The sequence below is a fragment of the Cuculus canorus genome, chromosome 23, assembly GCF_017976375.1.
Source record: "Cuculus canorus isolate bCucCan1 chromosome 23, bCucCan1.pri, whole genome shotgun sequence".
NCBI lineage: Eukaryota > Metazoa > Chordata > Aves > Cuculiformes > Cuculidae > Cuculus > Cuculus canorus.
The window spans coordinates 7392116-7419160 of record NC_071423.1 but is presented as its reverse complement, the minus strand read 5'-3'; the positions used below and the strand labels follow the sequence as shown (position 1 = coordinate 7419160).

The following is a 27045-nucleotide window of genomic DNA, read 5'->3' as shown; positions in this document are numbered from 1 at the left end:
TGTGAGGGTGGGGAGGCCCTGGCCCAGGGTGCCCAGAGCAGTGGTGGCTGCCCCATCCCTGGAGGGGTTCCAGGCCAGGTTGGATGGGGCTCAGAGCCCCTGATCCAGTGGGAGGTGTCCCTGCCCATGGCAGGGGTGGGACTGAATGGGCTTTCAGGACCCTTCCAACCCAAACCATTCTATGATTCTATTGTTCTACTCTAACAACAAAGCCTGTGACGCTGTCTGCGTGATCTGGACACTATTTTACCCTCCAATTCCAACGGGGCACCCAGAGCGACGATTAAGCCTTGAAAACCTCACCCTGTATGAAGACGAACCTCTTTATAAATCACTAAACAACGAAGGAAAAAAACAGCCGGCAGAAAAACAAACCAAAACTGATTTATCTGGTCTCTGGAAATTGAATACGGCAGCTGTTTTATCAGCAAGAACACCTCCGCACAATATTGTCAGGGAACAAAACTACATCCAGCAAATAGACCAGCTGACTCTAGACACCAGTAAAACTCCTTTACACCTTCCTTCTTACAATAATAATTTTAATTGTTTCAATTATTTCCATCTAATCTCATTGATAAATGTTTTCAAATTTAAACCCAGCCTGAGGGCCATACGTTTTGTTAAAAAAAAAAAAAAAAGAGAAGAGGGGAAAAGAAAAGAAGACAAAACCAACAACGAGCTACACAGAATTAACAAGCTAAAAGAATTAATTGCAGTACAGGATTTTGGAGGCATCCAACATCCCTCCTGCTCTGTGCTGCTGACTTCAAGGACTTCCAGCACTAGAAGGAATATTCTTTTCCATGCACAACAGCCTGTTTGCAATGCTCTATTTATGGGCTGGCATTATTAGTACTATTACTACTACTACTACTGCTGTTACTATGATTATGGAGTACATCATCATCCCCTTACATGGTCATAAGCTGAGCAATCTGATCCAGTTGAAGATGTCCTTGCTCACTGCAGGGGGTAGGACCGGATGACCTTCGTGGTCGCTTCCAACACAAACCATTCTATGATTCTATTATATACAGAAACCCTGTGTCCTGATGGAGAGCGGGGAAGGGATGAGGAGCACCTCTCAGCTCAGCACAAACCACAGTGCAGGGGGCAGCTGCCCCTTGGGTCACCGTTTGCCATTCATCACCCTCCCAGCCTCAGAGCAAGGGAGTTTATGTAGAGATGCCATGAAGAAACTTGGGTCAGATTGACATTTTCTGCAAGGGGACTGAGGACAGAAGGGTGCTCAGCTGCCATGAGTGCCCCGTACGCATGCAATGGACGTGGGGAAGAGAAATGCAACAGAGCTGCTCCATTCTGCAAGTTTCATTAAGACTCCTGGAAAATTTGTTGCGCTTCTGTTGCTGACAAAAAGGGCCCCTCGAGCTGGCTGAAGGAAGCTGATAATGAATTCGCACACAGTAAATTAGCCCATGGATATTTTTACATCAGGTTGCTCGGCTCGGCTCCGATGGAAATGCATTGGGGCCGAGGGCTTCCTCCTCATTTGCTCCCGCAATCTCCTGCCAAAGGCTGGCATCTGCTTTCCCGTCCTGCTCTGCCTCCCTGCTGAACGACAGCAGCGATGCTGGCGCTATCTGCAGTCATCAGGCTGGCTACGGAGGAGCCATCACCCCGAATCGCTCTCCCCGTGGACCAGCAGCAGGGGAGCTGCAGGAACTTGCCTCCACCTAATGCTCCACAGAGAGGAGAGCTGCAACACACAACTAGCTGTCGGCTGGGATGTGCTTATTAAATACAATTAATGCTAGACGACAGGAACAGAATTCCCCTCTAGTGCTGCAGGGCAGGTGTTTAATTTAGCATTTTATCCCCTTTTCTCTTATTTATCTGAAATATTTTTTCATCTCCGAGTACCTTAGTGCTACACAGACTGTCTATTCCCCTTCTAATGGGTTCTCCCCTCCATTTAAAGCCACCTTTCTGCTTGCTCCCCTCGACAGCAGTTCACTCTGATTTTATCTTTTCTATTAGGCAGTGATTGCAAAACCTCAGAGGGTTCATTAGGAGCTTGATAATCCCTCCAGATTTATTAGTCTAAATTGCTCACTCCCATCTCTCATCCCCATTTAAATATTACTAATTTCCTTAAACATCTCTTCCATCTGCCCAGATTTTGCCCGATGTCACCTTTCTTTAACAGTCGCTGCCAAAACTCCAGTTAGTTCTGCCGAGGGCTCGTCTTTCAGACAAAGTGGTAAAATAGCCTGAGTGAATGGATTCATATCCTGCGAGAGTGAATGGCAACAGAACTCATTTCTTTCTCACCTGCCATAACTGCATAACACACTAAACAAACGGGTTTCGAAGAGGAATCTCGCCTCTTGACTTCAAGCCAATGCTTAGTCACACCCATGCTCAAAACCAGGCCGGTGGCAGTGGGGAGCTTTATTTTTGTAGTGATTTCTGTAGCTCAAGCATCATCCCTGAATAGTCCCAGGGTTCACAGGGATGGGAAGTGGAACAAGAAATAATTATGGAGACCAGAAGGCAGCAGGAAAACTGCTTGCTGAGACTGGGAAACGACTGGAGTGGTTTAGCATTGTGAGCAAGATCTAGTGGAGCGGCCACCGTTCCTCACCAGCTGCACCAGCGCAGCACCACTCTGACTTGGGGCTGGCACTGGGCGGGGTGAGAGTCCACAGAGCAGCAACCACTACCTCAAAACAAATGAACTTCACGCCACAGGGGTGCAGCCCTTCCCAGAGGGTTCATCACTGATCCTAACCCCACCACATCCCCTCTCCAGATACATCCTTTTGCTCCCATGCCCAGTGACGATCGCTAGCATGGGGATAAGCAGGAGCAGTGAAGCTTGTTCTTGCTGGACTTATATTAAGAAAAATTAGAACCTATGGATTCAGCACTGAGCAGGAATCAGGATGCTCTTAGTTCAGGTGAGAAGCTCGTGACTTTTCCTATTTTATTGCATTTTTCTCTTTTCCGACATCTCCTCTCCCCATCCCATTTCCATTCCCCATCTCGATTACCCCTGCATTTCACTCCTTACCCCTCCTCCTCTCTACTCCAGCTCTCCTGCCTACACGTTTGGCTCCATCCGTTCCCGTCTGTCTCCCACCCAAACACAAAGCGTGATTCAGCTCTCGGCTTTCCTGGCACACACACCTTGGCATAAATATTAATAGAAATTAGAGAATATGAGTATCATTTAGGGTTGGAAGGCACCTCCACTTAATCATCCAGCCCATCCTGCTGCACTCAGGTTTCCATCACCCCCACACCAGCATTAGTAAGTAGGGATCTGGTCTCCTGGTGGTCACATTTTCCCCACACCGCCTGGCAGTCTGTTCAAGAGCCTCAGAGCTGCTGCAGCAAGAGATGTTGCTCTGATGTTTATTTTGGGTTTCCCCCTGTTGCTGCCTAAGCCCATTACTCCTTGTTTAGCACAGTACTTGGGGATTTAACCACACGATTCCCCCATTAATGTTATTAGTAGCTATAAAGCCAAACCACCAGGGGCCATGCTGAAGATACGCCCCGCTCTGCCTCTCAACGTTTATGGCACCATCCTTCCTTTGTCTCACACAGCCACTCTCAGAGGCACAGCAGAAAAGCACCACCGCTCTGCGCACACATCTCAGCACAGCCTGTCCTTCTCCCGGCACAGGGAATGGGATAAAGGGCTGACACCTCCTGTGTAACCCTCCCGAGCCCTTGATCGGGAACCACTCAGCTGCTGGTGCTTCTCAAAGACCCACATATCTCATGGCACCATCTCCGGCTGCACTGCCTGTAGATGCTGCCTTTGGCAGCTGCACGGGACTGATCGGTGCTCTGGGCACCCGTTGGGCTTCACCTCTGAAGCCATATGAGGAGCAGCTGAAGTCATTTGGTCTGTTCAGCCTGGGCAAGAGAAGACTGAAAGGAGACCTCATCGTGCTCTGCAGCTTTCTCACAAGGGGAGGAGGAGGAGCAGGCACTGAGCTCTTCTCTCTGGACCCGAGGGAATGCCAGGAAGATGCCACGGGCGGGTTAGGTTGGATATTAGGAAAAGGTTCTTCTCCCAGAGGATGGTGGAGCACTGGAACAGCTCCCAGGGAAGCAGTCACAGCTCTAAGCCTGACAATATTCCAGAAGCATTTGGCCAACACACCGTCAGCCCCACGGTGTGAATGCTGGGGTTTTCCTGTGCAGGGACAGGACCTGGACTGGATGAGCCTTGTAGGTCCCCTTCCAGTTCAGGACATGCTATGATTTTCTAAGACTTTCCCTGACTGATGCTCAGGTTTGCAGGGGGACACCCCTCCTTGCCTCCTTCCCCCTCGAATCCTCCGCTCTGCACACACGTGGCTCTTCCCAGCGCTCCCACGGGCCAGGGAGATCAGCTCCCATTAACATGACTCTACACGCACATGGGAGAAAAGCCGAGAAAAACGTCTTACCAGATTAGTGAAGATATACGTGTAATAGGCAGACGCCATTCCCAGTTCAGCTGCCTGTGAAGGAGAGGAAAGGAGATTAGACCAGAGCCTGACAATCTTCAATCTCCACTCCGGCAAGGCAGAAACTGGGCCACATTTGCTTTTTCATTCTTATCGCTCTGTGCACGCGCTGCTGTCTTCCTGCAGGTGGGGAAGGGTGGGACACAGCCACACAATTTGACCTGTGAAATTAAAGTCTGGGGAACCAATTTTTCAGCAGGACTGAGCCTAGCTCCGAGGTGTCCTCTCCGCGACAGCACCGAGAAAGCGCCTGCAGAGAGGCTGCGTGGCATAGAGAAACCATCCAAAGCTGCATGGGCTGCAGCTCCAGACCCCTGTGACCACCCCTGCTCCCTCTGTGACCTGGTGCAAGGTGACATTCATGGATTTCTGCACATGATCCCACCCTGTGTGCATATCCAGCCAAGGACAATTTGGAAGAAAGACAATCATTGGAAGTAAAAGCTTCTGCACCCCTAAAGGCAATGATCGCAAGGCAAGGCAGGGTCCTGCAACCCCAGCCCATGGTCTCCAAAGACCCTTGGCATGGAGAGATCCTTGAATCTGGAGGAACGCGAGGCTGGCTGAGGTTTGCTGCTTTGTAAACAGATGTTGCTTTTCTCCTGTTGAACCATCAACATCTTTTTGAACATAAAGAGGTCAAGCAGACATTGAGAGAGCTGAGGGCTTGTTTTCTTTCACTACAAACACCATGATGCAGACAGAAAAGCAGAATAAGCTCTTCTGGAGTTACAGAAACAGGACAGTCATCCCAGTGGTGATTTTCCCACATGTATCAGTCCAGTTTGGGCTCCAGTCCCACAACTTCATTAGCATGAATGAAACCTGGTAACTCAGGCTGCCCTGCAGAATTTAGACAGGGTTGTGACTGCCACAGAAATAGAAAAAAGAGGGCAAAAGTGTACGGAGACGCAGTGAGGACACAGATTTTATCACGGGATGATCTGTTCTGGAGACCACAGACCAGATCATCAAAGTCCTTTTCCAAAATTCAAAATTTTCAGTATGCAAGTAGTTCATTGTGGGAACAGATGCTCAGGAAAGTGGGGGATTAATCTGCAGATCCTCCTGAAAGGCTATGTTTCACTGCCAAGCACAGCTGGTCTCAAATCATGCTTCCGGACCTTGGCAAAGAGGTTTTCCCATCACCTCAGACCACAATGAGGAACTGGAGGCAGGGAGGGAAGGACCAAAGGCATCCCTTCCCCGTCTCCCCGAGGAAGCTGAAAGATGGCAACAAAAGAGTGAGTGAAGGAAAGATGCAAGGAAGATGAGGCTTAGATTGCACCTCTTCTTATTTTTGCCTTTTCTTTTCCTATTTCTGTACAAAACCGAAGCCACCACCATTGCAGTGGGAGTGGGCACGGGCAGCAGGGAAAGCTGCCCAGAGAGGGTTGACGGTGTCTGAGATCTGGCTGTTTCCGGCCCTTTGGTTGCACATTGTCACCCTGTCCCTTGCACAGGTGGCAAAAGGGACACAGCAAAGTCATTTAACCAAAAGAGCATCGCAACTGGAGGCTGCCGACCTGCCTCTCTGCCAGCTTTCCAGACAGCTGCCTCATTTTTAAGCCCCTACACAATAAAACCTGGCACCCATTTCCCCTCTCTTCTCCCTTCCTGGGGACAGTGATAATGTCAGCTCTGCCTCTGACCCGCTTTGAAGTCAGTGCGTTTGATCTCAAGGGCAGAAAATCAAAGTGAGCAACAAAGCGCTTCCTGCGAGCATCGCTCCCATCCATTTAATGTGCCCACTGGCAGGTGGACGGCGGGGACAGGCTGCTAATCGACGAAGCAACCATGTGTCTCCAGTCCATATGTGGAGGGGAAGAGATGGGAAATTGGAATTTCTCTCATTGTCAGAGGCCAGGACTGGTCTCCTGAGACTAGTCTGACTCAAGGCACTTCCAAACCAATAGTGCATTTTTCATGCTTTTAGTGGCCTGTGGGCAGGGGCCAAGGATGAACCTACTCGCTCATCACATCCTCGCTCCCTGTTCTGGCTGCACCTCTATAAAGAAAATACTTCCCAGCCTCCCAAGCTGCAAGAAGTCGCCAGATCAAAAGCTCATTATTTATTACCTTCCATTCCTACAATCCTCTAGCCGGGAAGACTACATTAGGTTTTACTGAACTGCTGAAAAATGGTGGCAATCTCTGACATCTTTATCAGTGGTGGTAGAAGGATGCTCGAGCTGGGAAGGGAGACTGCGGGTGCCCGGAGAGTGCTACCGTGAGCCTGTGGGATGTCACTATAGCAACAGAGGAGGGGGACAGCCCTCAGCAGCCACGCGGCAGCAACGGGGACCAGGAGGAAAAGCAGAACTCAACCACATGCACACACTCACCCTGCACAGAGGGGACTCAAAAGACCACCAAGTCCTGTCTATTCAGAACTGCAAAACTGCAACCAGTGAAATGGAAAATCTTTAGGAGAGGCGGGTGAGGAATATTAAAAACAGCTCTAATGGTACAAGAATGATACTGAGGGGCTGGAGTGCATCCAGAGGAGGGCAGTGAGGCTGGGGAAGGGTCTGGAGAACAGGTCTTATGAGGAGCAGCTGAGGGAACTGGGACTGTTCAGCCTTGAGAAGAAGAAGCTGAGGGGAGACCTTACAGCCCTCTACGTCTACCTTAAAGGAGGTTGTGGTGAGGTGGGTGCTGGTCTCATCTCCCGAGTAACAAGCAATAGGATGAGAGCAAATGGCCTCAAGTTGTGTCAAGGCAGGTTTAGGTCAGATATTAGGAAAGAATTCTTTACTGACAGAGTGGTGCAGCACTGGCAGAGGCTGCCGAGGGCTGCGGTGGAGTCTCCATCCCTGGAGTGGTTCGAAAACAGTGCAGATGTGGCACTTTGGGTCATTGTTTAGCAGGCACGGTGGTGCTGGGCTGACAGTTGGACTGGATGATCCTAGAGGTCTTTTCCAACCATAACGATTCTAGGAGTCATTAGTTTCTGCTGGCTGTCTTCAAGGATGAATGTCAAGGCCTTTGGACGACTGACTCCCTGATATCACAGCCTGGACACCGTCTGTAACGCCTGCACCAACAGCCAAGGGGAACCCCATTGCATGGATCCTGCCTCCATTCAGGAAAGTACTTCTCATTCCTTCCAGGATGTGGGAAACTCTACACAACTTCAGGCTCCATCTGGAGCCTCTGCTCAATTTTGAAGCAGACTATCAAAACAAATGCTAAAAACTGCAGCAAGAGACTATTTAAAAGAAACACGACTAAAATAAAATCTGTTAATAAAAAAATAAAAAAGGAAGCAAAAAATTAGAGATATACTCAGAGAAAAAAAAAATAAAAAGAAAAGCTATTGCGCTGATTAAGTAATTTCCAAGCCTTAATCAGCCGTCCACGGCTGTGTGATGGCAACAGGAGCCACAAGCAGCCACCACTTCTAGAAAGCAAAACGCATCAGCTCAGAGCAATTAAACCATTGCTTCTACACATATACCCCTGGAAAGAGAGAGGAAATTATTTTCCCCAGAAACTCCATCAGTGGCAATTCCCCTCTCAGCAGAGACCATTTCCAGTGTTGCTGCAGGGGTTTTTCCATTCCATTACCATATAACACCCGCGTGTGTGTGCTCACGGAGCGCTCGCCCCGTCTTGTTCAGTGGAAGCAGCAGCATTTACAGCTGTGACACTTAAGAGACGCTCACCTTCTGCAGAATGGTATGAGACATGGAAGCGTTGGCATGTACGATGATGGTGGCTGTTTTGTCATCTCGGATCTCTTTTAGGAGAGGGGTAGGATCCCGGCTGTCATCCAGCATCCGAACTGAGAGCGTGTCCTTGGAAATGAGGAACTGTCGAAGCAGCTTCTCCAGATTTAAAAGGCCTGCAAATAAAACAGAGAAAAAAACCTGATAACTTTAAATGTTATGATTGGTTCAAATAATACTTCACCCGTGGCCCATGATCATCCCCGGTGGGAAGCATTGCAGTCCTGTGTCTGTGCTGCAAAGGAAAGGATTTGGGGCCGCAGCACAGGCATAGGCTTGGGGAAAATGATAAGAGTTATTCCAGCTGTTCTCCAGACAAAAAGTTCCCTAAAGGCCTCTTGAGAAAAGATAAGATCGCTGATACAAATTTGCTCAGGACTCCAGAGTCCAGACAAGTTCTCCATTATTTTCCTGCACACGGGGTTGTCTGGTTATTGCTGATTGCTGGAGGACGATTCCTCCTCCTGAGCCTTTGCACTAAGAGCTCCCAAACCAAGTGCCCTGCAAGGCACAACCTGACGCTATGGAGATCTTGGAGCACTCTGATGAGGAGCTGAAATCTTCCAAGGACACGTGTCCCTGGGGATGAAAAGCTCTGCTGAGAGTCAGACAAAGCAGAGATCATTGCAAGAATACACATTAGGACTACATAAAAAAAGCTGTGAGTAAGGTCCTAGCACACTGCAGAATTAATTGTGGACTGGGGATTCCTACAGCAACACAGAACCCAATAATAAAACAAACCAACCAGCATATTTGGTGCTTTATGGGGAAATCAGAGACTAAAGCAGGACAACGTTCACAGTCCAGTGGCTCAAACCATGGGCAAGGTGTTTGGAGACCCACCTTCAATCTCCATGTCAAAGCCCTCCTCCCTCTTTCTGCCTCCTCTGTGCCCACACTGAGCCCCTCCAGTGCCCCAGCACAGCATCAGCCATGGGAAGCAGTCATTGCACCAGGCCTGACAACATCCCAGAAGCATTTGGCTAATGCTCTCAGACACACAACTTGAATGTTGGGGTTGTCCGGGGCAGGGAGAAGAGTTGGACTCGATGATCCTTGTGGGTTCCTTCCAACTCAGGACGTTCTACGATACCTTTGCCTTCCCCAGGAGGTCTGAAGGACAGGCTCTCCCTTCAGATGGGGCCAAAGAAAAGAAGCAATAATTAGTGGGCACCCACATGCAGGATTTCCAGCTTCCCTGGACTTGTGCCCTATTGCCTTTGGCACTTTGGATTGAAGTTTCTTCCTGCAGCTGGATCACTGCAAAGGCTCCTTCCAACACAGCTTCCCTGATGTCTAATAAGACGTCAAAGCTCTGTCTGCAGCTGCTATTGTCAAGAAAGCATATTTGATACGAGTCTGCCTCCTCTATCCAGCTGCTGAGTATCCTCAGGAAATAACCTCCTGTCAAGTCTGATTGAGCAGAGAGACCACCAGATGTAGTCATTAGCACGACACCGACAGCTAGCGTGGTCACACATCCCATCCCTACAGAACGGCAATCCTAAAGAAGAGGGAAAGCTGAACTGAAGGAAACACAACAGAACTAGCAGCAGGATCACATCCCAGCCGGCAGACGGGCAAAACCCGCCCTCAAGGCAGAGCTCTGACCTTAACCTGACTGCACTTCTGACTGCATGAAAACACTCATTCACCAGAAGGTCAGGGAATGGAGAAGCGATACAACGCGATGTGATCAGCTCAGAGCATGCTGCTTTCAAGGACTCCCAGCACTTCACAACGGTAACGATGCAGTGCATTAAAAAGGATACATCCAAGATGAGGAGCCTCTCATTCACAGTGAGAGTTTTTCAGCCAGCAAAGTTTGCATTGAGCTCTTCACAATGCATTTGCCTCTTTACTTTTTCTCTGAGTAGAGGCAGAAACTCAGCAAGAGACTACAAATACATCCACAGCCAGGACTTGCCTGGACCACATCAGCTTCCTTTGCTTTCTCAGTAGACAGTGAATCCACCCTGTCTAGCGGATACATGGACTAGACCTCACCTGAATATTTTTTTGTGTGCTAGCCCAAGTGAACAGTGAATTTCACCCAAGCCTCCCATTTGATCCCTGCAAGGTTTATTTACACTTTGTTCTACATCTCCAAGGCAGCAGACAGCTGCTGCAAGAAACAGTCCTGAGAAACATTCTAAACATTCTTTGAACCTCTCCAGAGATGGAGACTCCACCACTGCCCTGGGCAGCTCTGTCAGTGCTTCACTGCTTTCGGCAAAGACGTTTTTCCTAATATCCAATTTAAACCTCTGCTGGCACAATTTTGGGCCATTTCCACTCATCCTATCCCACTTCTCCTCTTGGAGATGGTTCCGGTGCAAACACCACAACGAAGCACAGGCTGGCAGCAGGGAATGCTTGCACTGCAGTCGGTATGGAGCGCTCCCAGAGTTCGCAGCCCCACCACACTCAGTTTTGGACATACCTGAAGGAAAAGGGAATGCTGTGCTGCGCAGCACACCACCCGTTTGTGGGAGAAGCCCAGATTTACACCACAACTTGGCTTTCAAGGGGACAGAAATTCATCGAAAGGCAGGGGTGTGGAGTGAAATCTTCAACCGTCTCCCTTGGAAATGTCCCTTTTCTGTTTCATTTCCTGCAGAAATAAAACTATATCCTGCTCCTTAATGCCAAAGGTTGTATACCTCAGCTGCAAGTTCATCTTGCAAACCGGAGAGCATCCCTCTGCCAACTGCGATGAGTTTATGGTTCACACCAGACCCTCAGCTTCATCTTCATTTTGCTCTTTGCTGATCACATTAGCACCGTCGTTGCTGCTTTTTCCTCCAGCCCACAGGGGTGTAAGCCCAGGTACAAGAGCCACCCTGGAAGGAAGAGCCCAGCTGCTCAGTTTCCAAAGCACATCAGGCACAGAGAGGAGGAATTAGGACCAGGGAAAAAATGCAGTGTTTGATCTCCATCTCTGGCTCGAGGCAGTTATTATTTCCAGCGTGTTAGATCCTACCTGTAGCCTCATCAGGCCTCCTGCTTGCAGCTCATCTTGTCGTGTGAAGGGAAGTCTCTATTATCTGAAGAGATTCCCCTTTGTTTGATGAGGAGAGGATGTGAGATGCCGCCGCTGCTGACAGACTGGCACTTCAGAAGGCTGCTCAGCAGACTGAACATGAGCGAGGGCTTGTAAGACCCCTCCTGGCAACTTTGAAGTACTAAAGTGAGGACCAACCGCACTGTATCAGACACGTAGTGTTTGAACAGTCCCACGGGGCACGCGGACAGGCAGGTCATGGCTGTATCAGACACGTAGTGTTTGAACAGTCCCACGGGGCACGCGGACGGGCAGGTCATGGGTTTGAGATGACCAGGGGGAAGTCCTGACCTCACTTATTTTATTTTTCCTTTTCTTAGACAAACATCTGGAGCTGGTAGGAGTAGCCCACCCTCAACCTCTCTGCAGATACCTCCCCTCCAGAGTACCTGGCACAACTTACAGCCTGCTGGCAGGAAATACCCTTGGGAAGCAGGAAAGGCAGGACCTGGAGGCTTTTGTGGCTCCCACACCCATTTACTGCTCTTACCTGTAAGGCTACTGCGGAGAAGGACATGAGCTCCTTCTCTCCAAGCTTGGCTGACCAAGGCTCAGGGGACCAGCAGTTCAATTTATGGTTTGTGCTGGTACAATCTTTGACCCTGACAGTCAGGAAGAGAAATGGCAATTCCCATCATCCAGCCTTGCTTGTGCACCCAACAGCTTTTCTTCAAACACCTTCCCGAGGCCCTAGGCCGCACACGCTCAGTGGCCTGGTCTCCCTTTCTAAGCAATGGGTGTTATTTCCTCCCCTCTGATAATCAGAGCATTCACAGGAGCTGTGAATGCCTGTGGCCGCCTTTTTGGGTTAAGGTTTCTGTGAAACCACACAAAGCCTTCCATATGAGGTCTTCAGAGCAATTAAACATGCTACTTATTCCACACCACAGAGAAACTGAGTCACATAACCTCATTCTACTCACCATTGCATTACCCTTACGCTGGCCTAAGTCTACGACTTTGAGGGTCATTTTCTCCTTCTGCCAGAAATTGCAATCGGCCCCAGAGAAAGGATGCGACTCCTTCCAGTGATGGTATGAGCCCGACGGGATAGGACCCAGGAGTCCCATCACGAAGTCTTCTACTTAAACCAAAACTGCTACGACTTTCTCTCCTGGGATCTTAATAACAACATCCCTCAAAACAGGATTTGATCACTGATGAGCAGACAGCTCATATGCTCCCCTTATTTGCCTTCAGGGAACCTTCTGAAAGCCTGAAGTGCCTCGAGTTAGTTGTTTAAGGACTGTGCTTAGGAGCTCTGCTTGTCCTAAAGGAAAACAAGGGCTTGTGCTCTTGCATGATGCTGGACTATGGCTTTTCTGCACCCTGTTATAGTCAGAGCACGCTGCGCTTCCAGCCTAGTCCAGAGAAGGTCCTCATCGAGCCCAAAGAGCAGGATGCAAGAAAGGCACCCATCAGACTCCTTCCGTAGGTTTGGGAACGACCTGTGTTACACTGCACATCCTAAATATTGAGTTATCCAGGAATACCAGAGTAAAATATACGGGACCGTTTCAATTAAAACGTGTGTTATTTTAATGCAAGTAAATCGCTTCCCAAGGTTTTGATCCAGTTAAATGAAGAATCATTATTAATACCAGGGAGGTATCAATATTTCAACAGGAGGCACCTGCATGTTTTGGCACAGAACTGAGGAGAAGGGCAGGGATGTGCGGTGGCTGCTGATGTGTGTGCGCGCCCCGTGCCTGGCAGCAGTGTGAGGGCAGAGCTGTGAGCGAGCTGCACGGCAGGTGAGGAAATCTAATTATCTTTCCTTCCTTTATTTTTTGTTCCTTTTTGCTTAAGGTTAGACAATGAAAAATTCCAGCACTGTGAGTAATGTAGGAGACCATTTGCATGATTTTAATTGCATAATTTTGGGTCAGGTCCTCTGCTGGGGTGAATCTGAGCATGCTTACTGAAAACAATTTTCTGACTAAGATCAGTTGAGGATGTGGTCTCCTCAGGGTACATAAAGCAAAAAACAAAAGGCAAAGACACTGATTCTCTCCATCCTTGTGCAGGACTTTGCCACAACACACAGCTGGTGGGCGAGGCTTGCCCAGGGCTAGCTGGAAAGGACGCTGACTTTCCTTTGTACCCGGCCCCATGGTCAGAGACAGCGAAGCTCTTCCCAGTATCCCCAAAGCTCTCACTGGACCCACGTGCCTTTTGAAATCCCTTCTCCACAGACTGTCTGTATGGCAAACTCTAGCGCTAACAAACCTGTATACAGACTAATAAAAACAAAACAGACGTGGCTACTGCACACCAGCTGCCTACCCACACGCTGACCTTAAAAAGCGCAGGACACGCTTTCCACTCTCCAACCGCTACGATGCGGAGCCTCTTCCTGCCGTGGCAGGAGAGTTATGCAGAGATGAATCCGGTCTTCCCGAGGTGAATGCTCCAGCATCCAGATGCACAATTACCAACAGATGTATGGCTGCAGAGCCCAAGAGGATCTGCAGCGTATTGACTATTAATCAAGTCCCGCTTTTAGACCGCAAACTGCACATGGGTTTGGGAAAGACATATTTCAAAAAGCTTTACTTGCTTAAAATTATCTCCAAACAAGCTGAAGCCTTTTTCTTTTTTTTTTTTTCATTTAAAAACCCCATCTGTGCAAGCAAAACACTCTTCAGATTGTCAAACAGAAGGCAGGCGAGTCTCTCCCTATCCCCTTTTCCTCCTCTCACAAACACTACGAACACCTTCACAGGGCAAGAAGGTGGAAAACCTACCCCGCAGGTCTCTGCTGTTTTGGGCTGCTCTGATCTCCTACCAACAAAAGAGACCTTGCCACCACAACAAGGTGATGTAAACATGCTGGGATGCAACAGCGAGGCAGCTCTCACACGCTGCCAGTGGGACCTTCTCCAACAGGCACCAAATATGCAGGAGGAGAGGGAACAGAAGTCACAGAGGGGCAGCCGAACGCAGCCTGGCAAGAACTTACATTCAGCTTTGGCACAGATGAGGCAGGCAGTGGTGCAGTTAAAGAAATTCAGGATTCCTGCCACGGCCACGCTGATATCGGTGTTGCTGGGGTGGAGGTTGAGAGTGGTGAACCGCTGGAGCTGCAGCTTCAGGAACTCCTCTGGCGCCACTTTGAAGTGAGGAACCTAAGTGAGGAGGAAGGGAAAGGAAACATAATTAAAGAGGAAAAAGAAATAAAAAGAAGTAAATCTCTTATGAAGGACCTTTGGTATGAAATGCACAGCAGGCAGAAAGCAAAATATCCCAATAAAATGGCAGAAGCATCACTGGAGTGAAGAGAGGAGGGTGGGAGCTGTGCAATAGCAGGGGGAAATAATTATCACAGCAACAAGAAGCCATGAGGAAGAGTGGATCAGGAAAAGTCTTGCTGAGCCACTCAGAGACAGGCAACGGGGGCTGTGATTACAACACAGGAAAACATTCCAGATGAGTGCAACCTAATTAGCTTGGGCATAATTGTAGCCGGGCCTACACTTCATTTTGTCTGACTGCCTGGGTAGATACAGAGGGTGCCTTCAGGCAGGCAGGGACTCACACAGCCCATGCTCGAGATCCCCACACCTTCGCTGTGCCGAGGTGGATGAAGAGCTGCAAATCCACCTCTGCCAGCAGTACCTATGTGTCATCGGGTAATTAGGAGAGATAAAGGGAAGAACAAGATGACCTCGCCCTGGCAGGGCTCAGGAGAGCGGGGAACAGATGCAGCAGCCAGAAGCTCTGGGCTTTTCTGCTCAGCAGAGAGGCAACAGGTGGCCATACGGCGGGCAAGCTCCAACGGGACCGTTATGGCAAGTCCTAATAACACTGCGCTTGTCACTAATAGAGCGGAGCAGGAGGAGGGGGTGGGGTACCATTTCCTACGGAATTTAGGAAAGGGGGAGCACGGAAACCACATGAGGGGACAGCTTGAGGGTTCCCGCCAGGCAGCTCTGCTGCACCCCTGGCAGTCTCACATAGATGGATTGGGTGGGCAGAGAGATGACGCTCAAATACTGGCGGTTCAGCCAAATAAGGAGAAGCAATATTGTTTTCCTTTTGTCAAGTGAATTATTTGGAAGAAATAGAAGACAGAGAAAGGGAAAGATCTGCTTTGGCTTCGTTAGAGGAATGTCAAGTCCTTTTTTCCTCGATTACTAGTCCTTCCAGAAGCTATCATCCCATGCCTCCTATCTCTCTCCTCTTGGGAAAGGCTATTAGTAGGTAGTGCTGTCTGCTTTATTGACAGCATAAACTGTTTGGTTAGCAATAGGGAAGTTAAAGAGCAATAAGCTGCTATCTGCCTTGATTTCACTGTGTAGCCCTCATCACAGGCTCTGTTAACAAGGAGAGAGGCAGATCGTAAGCAAAAGGCAAATTCCTTTAACCAGAGCAGACAAGGCAGCTCCAGTACAAGCGCGCTGATCGCTGGTGGGAGCCACATGGAGTCACAGCCTTGCAGCAACAACTGCTACCAGAGAAGAGAGAGATGCGGAGGTGAAGGCAAACACCACCACCGTAGCTCCCAGCGCTGATCACGGCCCTGGATTGGACCATATGTTCTGTCCTGGAGCCTTCCTCTCCTTTCCAAGAGCTCTGCCCAGCGCAACACCTCTCCCTGGGCTGGGGAGAAGGAAAACATCAGGCCAAAGGCACCAGGAGCGTAGTGCAGGAGACACAGGTTCACCCTTCAGTTCTACCACAGCTAAACATCAGGCCAGTCGCTTCCCCATCTGATGCCTCAGTGGTAAAATTGGGACTCTCTCCTTTACCTGAAGGATGTCTATAAGTACAATAACTCTGGCTGAGTTGCTGTATCACATTTAACACAGTGGCACCAACTGATGCTGCATGGTATAAATCACAGGGAGTTGCTGCAGGTTTACATCAGTAGGAGGGCAGCTGAGATCAAGTTTGAGAATCAAATACCTTCGAAGTGCACCAGCACTCACCTTTCATTTCTGAACAAAAAGTGAAGAGACTTAGATCAGAGACCGAGACAGAATATGAATTTCAGGGGGAAACTGCTTGCAATCTGTTACTGAAGAGTTCCCTTTGCCGGGGATGGAGCACATGGCTGGGACATTTAGCTGAAAAAGCACTACAAAATTCTCTCGAGAGACCCATCCTGCTGTAGCCCAGAGCACTAGGTCTGAAAGATCTCTCCCCTCTCTTCAACACTCCTGATATTCAGGGAGCAAAGAACAGCAGTCCTTTGTGAATGCAACAGTGCTCAGTTCCAGGAACTCCCCTCCTTGGAGGGAGACCACTAAATGGCTGAGAGATGATATCTGGCTTTAAAGAATGAACTATGAGAAGAGAACTCAATTTCTTTTCCCTGAGCAGAGCCGGACCAGTGTAAGGTAGTCTATAAAATATTAAATCCGGCACGTAGTCTGGACACAGACAAAAAGGGTTTGCACTGATGGAACAGCAGCAAACAGAAAGGGGTGCAGCTTTTCAAGTATGTGCACAAAGTACATGTCACAGCCGGCAGCTCTGACCGGGACGAGCTCAGGTTTTTGCACTCCTCAGTCAGGAGGGGCATGGTGAAGGAAGCTGAAGTAAAAGGTGGTGCAGAAGAAAGGCAAGAGAGGAAATGGAAAAGGAAGAAGCTGTAAGAATATGTGCATTAGGAGAAGGGGACAGAAACCAAGCAGTGACCACAGTTCAGGTGGGAAGGACAATATAGCAGGTAAGATGACTACAAGTCAGCTTTGCCGAGGGAGTCCCAGAGTATCCCAGGCAGGCACCCCCCTGCCCCTGTCTAACGGAGGCAACATCCCTGCTTTGCCTTGCAGCTGGGACAGAAGGACAGAACTCAACAGGGATGATGATACCCACGGACATCAGCTGGAGAGGGCTTGGGTGGAGATGTGTTTCATACACAGAAATGATGACTGGAAAACAGCACCAGACCGGCACAAGGACGGCAAGAGACAGACCCAGGGAGAAGACAGCATAAGGCAGAGCTGGCGGCTGCAGCGAGCTGTGCTGCTGGAGCTGGCACTTGGCAGAAAAGGCTGCAGAAAGTTCTTCTGTATGGGATGTGCACAGGAGGCATTGCTGCTCGGTATAGTGGTAAATTAAAACCTAATCCGTGCTTACAAAACCACCAGGGAAATGCTGTGCTGAGCCCAGGCACAAGGCAGCAGCCAGCGGTAAGCACGGAGAGCATCTTCAGATTGAAGAACAACACGCAGAAGGTGTGGGCTGGGGAAGGGGGCAGAGACTTAATTCAACATGGGATGTTTCCACTTACCTCTTTCTCCCCACAGATATTGCTGATAATAGAGCTTGAGGCTGGGCTTGAGGAAGGTCCCAGGACTCCTACCACCCCTTTTGGGAGAATTTGGCACACTGTGGACACCACAAAGAGGAAACACGCATTAGGATTCATCCTCATCTTCCAGCTAACAGTCGTGTATACAGAACCTGCTGCACCTTTCTAAGGACACAGCATCTTCTCCTTCACAGAACACATTCCTTGTGACTTACCTGCCTCCAGCCTTTCTGAATCACACCTAAACTCCTGGTATCCTCATGTCTGACTCAGAACTGGGGTCACACTCTTATAACACCCCTTTTTGGCTCCACCTGCTACGTGCCAAGATAAAACAGGAACCAAAGTTTAAGAAAGATGCTGAACGTGGCAATGTTCTAGCTTCAAAACAGCATCCAGCAACAAATAAACTTGTATAAACTTCTTCCCTCATCCTCTGCAGAGCTCAGTGGTAATAAGAAGGATTGTATTACTGGTTTTCATTTGTTCTTTTTTCTTCTGGCAGTAGTTAATCTTCTGGCTCCATGCCACCAAGGTTAGCAGAACAGTAAAAAGACCCTGACAAAATGAAGAAGCTAAATGTCTTCCCTCAAGCTTACCCAGTTAAACTGCAACCTTTTGTCCTTTTAATTCACAGCACAAATTTAGCTGAATGGCACTCCAAGGACTACTCTAGCTGGTGTCACTTCCCTGCTGCCATCCCAATCAGCCACGTCGCTCAGAAACACTCCTCCAGAGCAGCTTGTGCAGGCAAAGCCTCATGAAGAGAGGGCAAGAGCCCCTCATGCCTCAATCCCCAGACTCCGAAAGGCTCATCCAAACATGTGCTGGTCATGGCTTATTCTGAAACACCAGACCTGTCTCAGCATCACCACGCACTCAGCTCCTTTCTCCCTAGACAGACAAAGCCACATTTGCTCAACTGGCGTCAAGCAGCTGCTTTCTGAAGAAAGAAGATACCACCAGGGAAAAGGAGGCATCGAGACTACTTATCAGTTCTGGCAAGAGCAAGCTCACAACATTTTCATATGTAAAAACTAAACCACTGTATCACAAAGCTGAGATTTGAAAGAGAGCGCCTCTCAGTGTCAAATGGCCCGTCTGCTTGAGAGCAGCATCCTTACAGGTCAGATCAGCTTTTGTGATGTCTGTAAGAAGTTATCGAGATGCAATAGCTGTAAAAAGGAGCTTGAAAAAATTCTAACTGGGACCTATTTTTTCGTCGTGAAGGGAATCCAACAAAACTCCCGTCCTAAAGATCAGAGCAGAATTTCTACCAAGTTTTTAAATCAAAACTGGATGTGAAATAAGAGCTTATACCATGTTTGGGGTGTTTTTAGAATAGTGAGCTACAGGGCCAAGCATAGCATTCAGCAAGTGAATGTCCACAGTTTGTGTTCTGCAGAAGACCAACTAATGAATCATAGGATGGTTTGGGTTGGAAGGGACCTTAAAGATCATGCTGTTCCAATCCCCAACAGTGAAGGCGGCCATCTCTGGCCATGTCTCCATAGCCTCATGACGGGAATATGAGGCCAAAAGCTGAGAACTTAGTTTGTCACTTTGGGGAATTGGTTTTTCATAGAATCATAGAATGGTTTGGGTTGGAAGAGACCACGAGCGAGGGTCACCCAGTCTAACCCGGCTGCAATAAGCAGGGGCATCGTCAACTAGATCAGGTTACTCAGAGCCTCTCCAAGCCTCCTGCTTATTTCTAAGTGCTACTTGGAGGAAAAACTCCATACACTACTAAATCCCTACACACACTGTTTGCTCTGACTTCTTACAGAAAGCGACAATGATATGTAAACATCTTCTCTTGGGTTTTCTTCCCTTCTATGCTCTCTCACTCTCTACCATCTCAATCTGTCACAGAAGGAGTGATATTTTTCTGCGGCATCTTCAAAGGAACCCAGCACTGCTTCTCCTCTGTGCTTAAAAATTTACAGGCACTTACACCTCTTCAGAAGATCCTTTTAAATAAGAGCACCAGCAATCTGAAAACCAGCAGCACTCATCAGTCCCTCTCAGCAGCACCAGACCCTGCGGGTGCTCTGCAATTCAGCATCCAGAAGGAAGGAGATGCTCCAAGCCCTCTTTATCCATAGGGAAAAAAATCCTGGGGGGAATTTTGTTGTGCATAAAGGGGAAACTTTGGTGAGCACTTTTCTCCTCATCTCTGGTATAACAAAAAGTGGGTTAAGTAGTCATAGCAACAGAGCTGCAACAATTGTCAGAAGATCTGGCTTATCACTCCAAGGGCGAAACATCCAGTAAAATTAAGGAAAATGAATGGAAACAAAGTGTGTGTGTGGGGGGGGCTGAGGCAAAGGCTTCACCAAGTTTGGAAAGCTTCTTCTCCTGTAATGCAAACTGCAGCTCTTATTGCAGAACTGTTTAGTCACCCCAGGGAGAAAAGGCTCAGCCCTGCTACCATCAGGCTGAGGACTGAGACAGATACTTGAGGGAGGTAGAAACATCGGCCCAGGACTAAAAATTCATCCTAAATAACCGCATGGACTATCACCAGAGACACCGGTGCAGCCCCTGCCACTGCAGTCTCTTTGTAATTCAACCTGTGGGGCCATGTGACACATTTTTGACTGCTGCAGACCCAGATACCTCTGCCCAAGATTGTGTCCGATTTGTATGGTTTCCAGAATTCAGAATCTCAAGAAACACTGGAGGTTGAAGCGATATGACATGCGTGTGAAAGTTCAACGCCTCTTTATGGCGAGATGCTCCGGTGAGAGCATCCATCCACGGTGCAGAACACAGCATCCCTTCCACTGCATACAGATACCTGATACAAGGGTTTCGGGCAGCAGGGGAAGAATATTCCTGCCTCTAATTGAAAATATACGAGCAGGGAAGGTATGCAATTACCTCACCATTTCCATGATTGCAAAACACATCAGAGAACCTTGAATGACAGGGACTGGTCAGGATGGGGTTCTCCTACAGAAAACAGCAAGTGCATGAGTAGATGGTGTTACACCCTGCGCCAGGGCTCCAGGACTGCTCCCGGCTGCATCCTTTACATTTCTTAGCAGAGCAGGCTTAAATGTGAAACCCAACAGGATCACAAAACCGGTAGGATGGTTAATAGCACGTTTGAGCCAATGTCACTGAAAGGACGGGCCAGGCAGTTTGAAATATTGCTGTGAATAAATAGAAATTAAAAATCCTCCAGTTGCTCTCTCCCTCTGACTGCTGCCCTGCCCTGAGATGTTTGGATTAACAACAGAAAGGTGCTTAAAAGCCTGATGAGACGTTAGGGGACAGGGAGACAAGTAAAAAAATCTGTCCTTCTCTACACATCAAAAGGACTGAGGTGTTTTAGATAAAGACATGATTAAACACTGCATTTTGGATCTCCATAAAAAGGAGTTGAAACATCAAACAAAGCGAGAACAGGCTTTATTTGTAACAGAAAAAAAGACCAGCTCTATCCATGACCTTTCACTGCAAACTGGTTTCAAAACACAGAGCTTCACAGATGTTGCACAGAGGAAGAGGCAATGTTTGTCTTCATTCATATATAGAGCAGCAAACCACGCATGACTGTGATTCTGACTCATCTCCTACCTGTTCTTGTGATTTTGTGCCCCACCAACAGCAAGATGCCCGAGTCAGACAGGAGGGGAAAGAAACACAGCTCAACACTAAATAAAAACTAACTCAGAAAGCCTTTCTTCTCCCGGAGCACCAGATGTACGCGGACTATCACTGACGGGGTGTAATCGCAGCGTTCCTAGGTCAGTCTGTGATATTTAAGGGTGACTCAAAATGCGTGAAATTTGAGAACAGCTTTGCAGTCATAGGTTAAAACACCTAAACTGCTTTATTAATATTATGTGTGTTAACAAATATCAGCACTGTATTAAAGCTGAGAACTCAGACATTTGAAAGGCACGAAAGGTTTGAAATTAAAGGATCCGATTCTCCTCTGCTACGCGTATAAATCAATAATAACTTCAGTGACATTAAGAGCAGAGCCACGTGGAATCCAGATTATTCCTTTTTTAAGAAATGCTGCGAGACGTTTTTCTCTCTGAAGAAAAGGCAAATAACATATTGCAAACGTGAATATTCAGTTCACCAAAATCAAATCGTTCGCTCCGATTTCTGCTTTTTACATTCCATAAGCCAAAGTAAAGAAAACAAAGAAAATCACCCCGAGGTGAAAATTTGAAATGGAAAATTGCCTCTTCCACACTTATCCCATTTCCACGTTCTCCCCAAACACCACATTTGCTGAAATCAACATCATCTTGCATAATACTTCATTCACAGCCAGTTAGTATTCTGCCTACAGGAAAGCTTGGGGGGGGCTCTTGATCAAGGGGTGCAGAGATGAGATGAGGGGGAAGGGTTTTCAGCTGAAAGAGGGGAGACTGAGATGAGATCTTAGGAGGAAATGTTTTGCTGTGAGGGTGGGGAGGCCCTGGCCCAGGGTGCCCAGAGCAGTGGTGGCTGCCCCATCCCTGGAGGGGTTCCAGGCCAGGTTGGATGGGGCTTGGAGCCCCTGATCCAGTGGGAGGTGTCCCTGCCTATGGCAGCGGGTGGGACTGGATGGGCTTTGAGATCCCTTCAAACCCAAACCGTTCCATGATTCTGCTCAAAAAGCTTTTCAACAGAAAAATTTCTGAGCAGCATCACAGGTGTGCGCGTTGGTGAGAAAGATCCTGCTCTCCATCGTTACCACCGCTCTGGGGTCACTGGGCGCGTTTCCCGGGCAAGGTTAAAAACCAGAAACCCTGCTCCATGCAGAAGATTTATGTGAAAGGAAAAAGAATGGAACTGGAATGGCTACTGGTTCTTTCAAAGACACAGAAGGCTGAGGAAAGCAAGCAATTTTCTTATTTCCTAGGAGGCTTTGTGGGAGATCTGGGATACTTTCAGGGGCACTTGGGAAGCCAGGCAGTCCCCACCCCTTCTGCATGGCCTTGCCAGTGAGATTAGATGTGCTCTATTGCTGTGCCAAATGAGGGCAACGCAGGATGTGCACCATCCTGAACTGACGGGAAAGACCAAGAAAAAGTTAATAGATGAGGGATCCAAAAAGGCGGAGAACTGTGGCTTTAAACACTCCCTGTGATGCTGCATGTGGTGATCTTAATCTACACTGCCTCGTGCGCAACTGGCTCTATAAATAGACACACAGGTAGTTGCTGAAACGCACTTTATTAACTGAACACTTCTATAAATAATGCAAATGCTAATTCAGGAAATGAAGGAGCAATCTGCTGATCTCACAGGCTTGTTGAGCCGTTCTGCCAGTTACCCAGAGACCTGCACCCGAGCAGCACTGGGTACCACAGGGCTTTCCAGGCACAGGGATGCTTAGTGCTGTGCAGAAGATGGAATGGTTTGGATCGGAAGGGATCTCAAAGCCCATTCAGTCCCACTCCCTGCCACAGGCAGGGACACTTCCCACTGCATTAGGTTGCTCAAAGCCTCATCCAACCAAGGCTGCGGAAAAACCAGCCCACTCTACACCACAACATTTTGAAACGCCTTTTGGGCATACCTTGCAGATTACACAGGTTTGGAACAGAGAACCACTGGGAAACGAGTCTAAAATCCCCGCTATTTAAAATTATTTCTCCAGCTTTCCCAAGCCAGCTTGTAATAAAAAATTACAGCCCTCCCCTTAACTCTGGAGGTTGTCTTAAAAAAGTATTCTAAAGGGAAGCTATTCTATTTCAAAGGATTTTCTCTCCTCCAGGAAGAAGCTATTATAGGTCTTTTTGTTTCTTTCACTTGGGCTCCTCAGAGGTCTGTGGGACAGTGACCATCAACTTCTTTTTTCATTCATCAGCATGTGGCTGACACATTTGGCATCCCGAGAAAGAACTAAAATAGAGAGCTGTTTGCATTAAGGGACTTTAAAGCAACGTGGGAAGCATACTGCTCTTTCAAAATCAACTCTTTCTAATCCGTGTGATTTTAAAGATTGCTTTAAAACTTCACTTAGTGTAAACAAACCACTGCCACTCTAGAGCAGTGCAAGAGCCATCGTGTTTGCTGATACATGACATTGTGTGGGGTTTTAAAAATACCTTAATTGCACTGAACTTACCCAGAGTCTCGTATTTGCACACATCAAGTACTTCAACAAAGGAGCATCGCCTCCTGTATCATTTACTCTGGTTATTGACACACAGATTAAAGAAAATAGTTTGTCCCAAGCTGCTGAGCTGAATGGTGGCAAAGCTTATTGGGGAACCACGTACTCTCAGTCCATGCCAGGGCTCATCTCACCCCACCACACTAAACCATCAAATGAAAACTGGTCTCAGTACTCACTGTCTAAATCTAATGTGCCCTTAAGTGCTGCTGCGGTGAATGCACCCAGGCTGGGGCAGCTATTCCAATTGCGTGGCTGGTGCTGAACACCGTCCAAGTCCTGCTAAAGGTCCCATGCTCCCCTCACAGGGATGCTGTGCCCACATCCATACCGTACCAAAGCCCTGCATCAAACCTGACTGCACTCGGACAGCCAGGATGGGCCAGGGGCTCTGCAGAGCCCCATTTCCAAGCTAGCACGTGTCGACCTCTCAAGTGCTGATAGAGGAGTGGAGATGCTTTTTACCCGTTGTACACACCTTGAGTGTCACACAACTCTCCTCTTTGGCAAGTGCACTGTGCCAGACACCTCCTGCGAGCCAGCAGAGAGAAGAACGGGGAAGGACCAGCTATGTGGAGGGGTACTTACTGGTTTCTGCCGTCTCATACTCGCTGTCGCGCAGCAGCTCAAAGATGTCCACTTCCACTTTGGCTTTCCCCACCCGTTCAGGTGCGCGGTTGATGCGATTCTTGGCCAGGGTGATGGAGAGCCTCTCCCCTCTGCTGCACTCCATGGGGTCATCCAGGATGGCAGCTGCAGGAGCGAAGATGTTGGCATTGGTTATGCTTGGTAGGGATCCAGCCAGCTCTGCACATCCCCCCCCATCCCAGCACCCTTTGGGGATCTCCGCTGCAGCCACCGCGTTGTCACTTCTGCTCCTGCCACCGCTATTGTTAGCACATCCTCCCTCCCACGCACGGCCTTTCCCACCGCCTCGCCCACCTCCCAAGGTCTTGCCAGACACGTGGGAAGCAAAATCTCTCCATCAGCAGCCGTGTTACCTGCTGGTGCGCTGCAGCACGATGCCACCTACGCTGCTGGGGTCCAAGCAGCACCCACTGCAACACGGGCACCCACCGCTCACCCTGGATGCTCCTAGAAAGGGACATCCAGCCCCAAAACAGCCCAGATCTGGGCACTGCCTCCCATCCCAACAGAGCAAGAACGTCCCCAGATAGCCCCATTTCACTCATTTGAGAAAGCGTTGGAACGGTGCTGATAGCTGGAATATTTCAGGAAGCGTGTGGGCTGCCGTGGGCGGGAAGGGACAAATATTTTTCAAACAGAAAGCACTTGACTCTTGAACTCAGCTCCTAGGCCTGCCCACTCAAATCTGTGTGAGGCAGAGGGAGAGAGTGTGGCGTAGTATTTTTATTTTCTTGATGCAAGGCAAAAAGAAATCAGAGTTGAGCACTAATCACGGCCTTTCATTACAAGCTGGCACAACGTCTGCACCCCAGTGGGCTTATCCTGGTTAATAAGAGGTCTCCTAGAATGCAGCTCTTCAGTTCTACCCAGGGAAGAGCAGCGTTGTTTTTTGTTGTGTATATTAGAAAGGTGCTTATCTTCCCTTTCCAAAAATCCCTCCAAACGGAGAGATGCTATTCAGAACTGCTCAGGTGTAGACGGAGTCGCAGCTCAGCGCCGAATTGGGCCTCGCATTGCGTAGGTTAGCAAAGCCGGGATTAGTGGGGCTCTGCTGGTTTGCGTGTCAGGGAAACACGGAACTCACTACAGCAGTTAGGTTCCTCGTTGAAGCTTTAGAAATACATCACTGTGCTGTGGCAGGTTTGGGTCTGGTTTATTTCTTTAGATAGGGTAAACCAGAGAGAAAGCCATAAAAGCCCATCAGCTATAAACAGGAGGGATGCTCCGTCCCTCGGAACAAGGGCTGGCAGCAGAGTCCAAGGACATGCACATTTCGAACACAAAGCCAACTGAGACTACTGTTAGAGAAGCACAGTGGTGATGTGCTGTAGGTGGGATTGAGACTATGTTCTTCAGAGGGCTGGTTTGAGCCTTGGAGGTCCTCACTGCTCTCCCAGCACCTGGGCACCAACCACCCTTCATGGCCACCAACACACAGAGCCTCCGACAGTGCAGTCAGTGAAGGAATCCGTTTGGGTTCAGGCTCCTTTTGCTTTGGCTTCCCTGCCCCTGAGACTTGCTTCGAAGCAACCCAATTCTCAAAGCCCAGTTTCAACAACCACCTTGCACCACATTTCAGAGTTCTTTTCTCAGCCCCACTATGGAAGAAATTGTTTACTTTGAGGGTGGGGAGGCCCTGACACAAGTTTCCCAGAGCAGTGGTGGCTGCCCCATCCCTGGAGGGGTTCAAGAGTGGGCAGGGAGTGGAACTGGATGGAATGTAAAGTCTCTTCCAACACAAACCATTCTATGTTCTACGATCTCCAGCCCTGCCCTAACCCCTAACCCTGTGGAAGGTAACTAGATACCAAATGCAATGGTGAAGGAAAGGTGGTCCATCTCTCCTGATTTACTTTCTATCCCGCTGTATCCAGCCAAGAACTCCTTCTCTTCCTGCTTTTTCTGCCATTTTATGGGAGCTAAACCGAACCAAGTACTGATAAAGATTCACAACAACAATACTTCTTGTATGATACACACAGATGTCTTGGCGAACATTCCCAGTCCTTCAGGCAACACCATCTCCTCTGCTCCACTAACACGCAATCACCATCACTATCTGCAAAGCTGGGGCAGTTAATCTTAATCTCATTATACGAGAAAAAAGGTTGTGCTTTCCTCTAAGGCCAGGAGCACGGATCACAGGTTTTTTAAAATATCGATATGGATGGTGACTGCTCTTAATTACAAAGAAGCTGGGAGACTAAAGGGCTCCAACAAGCAGCTTGCTCAGCTCTGTGCTTCTCCAGGAAAGCAGAGAGGGAAGAAAGTCCCAAGCAGGCCCCACTATCTCATATTCACGACTTTTTGACGTGTTTTAACTCTTCGCTATGGCCCTGCTTCCAGGGAAGGGTAAAGCAAGTCACTGAATCTGATGAACATCACAAAATGCTGCTTACGTTCCAGGTGCTGACAGAGGAAAATTAAAGATCACTGTTAGAGGAGCCTATGTCAGCATTCTTAGATTCATTATTTCCTAATTGAAAGCTTCAAAATGATCAAATTGGACAAGCTTTTCAAGCATATTCTTCAATTGTCAGTTTTCAAACAAAACTAATTTCCACTAATGCAGAGGTAAACACATTTTTAAATTAGAAGAGTTTAAACCAAATTTCAAATAATTTCCTCAGACGAGTGTTTGAACAAAGATCTTTCTGTCTCTGATTTGTATGGAATTTGCCATTTTTGTGTTTTGGAAGTCCCAAAAGCTTCCC

The 27045-nt window shown here is 48.4% G+C and overlaps 1 protein-coding gene across 2 annotated transcripts in view; it reads right to left on the bottom strand.

Moving 5' to 3' along the window:
• The window catches only part of GRIK4 (glutamate ionotropic receptor kainate type subunit 4), a 143476-nt gene that overhangs the window by 53232 nt on the left and 63199 nt on the right, over nt 1-27045 (bottom strand). For both annotated transcript variants that reach the window (XR_008453417.1, XM_009569883.2), the window contains exons 3-7: nt 24272-24436; nt 17530-17627; nt 14251-14416; nt 8159-8337; nt 4431-4484 (exon numbers count right to left, since the gene is read on the bottom strand). Coding sequence is in view for 1 of the 2 variants with exons in the window: in XM_009569883.2 (XP_009568178.2) it covers nt 4431-4484; nt 8159-8337; nt 14251-14416; nt 17530-17627; nt 24272-24436 (662 nt within the window). In the remaining variant the exon portion in view is untranslated. The remainder of the gene's footprint in view (nt 1-4430; nt 4485-8158; nt 8338-14250; nt 14417-17529; nt 17628-24271; nt 24437-27045) is intronic.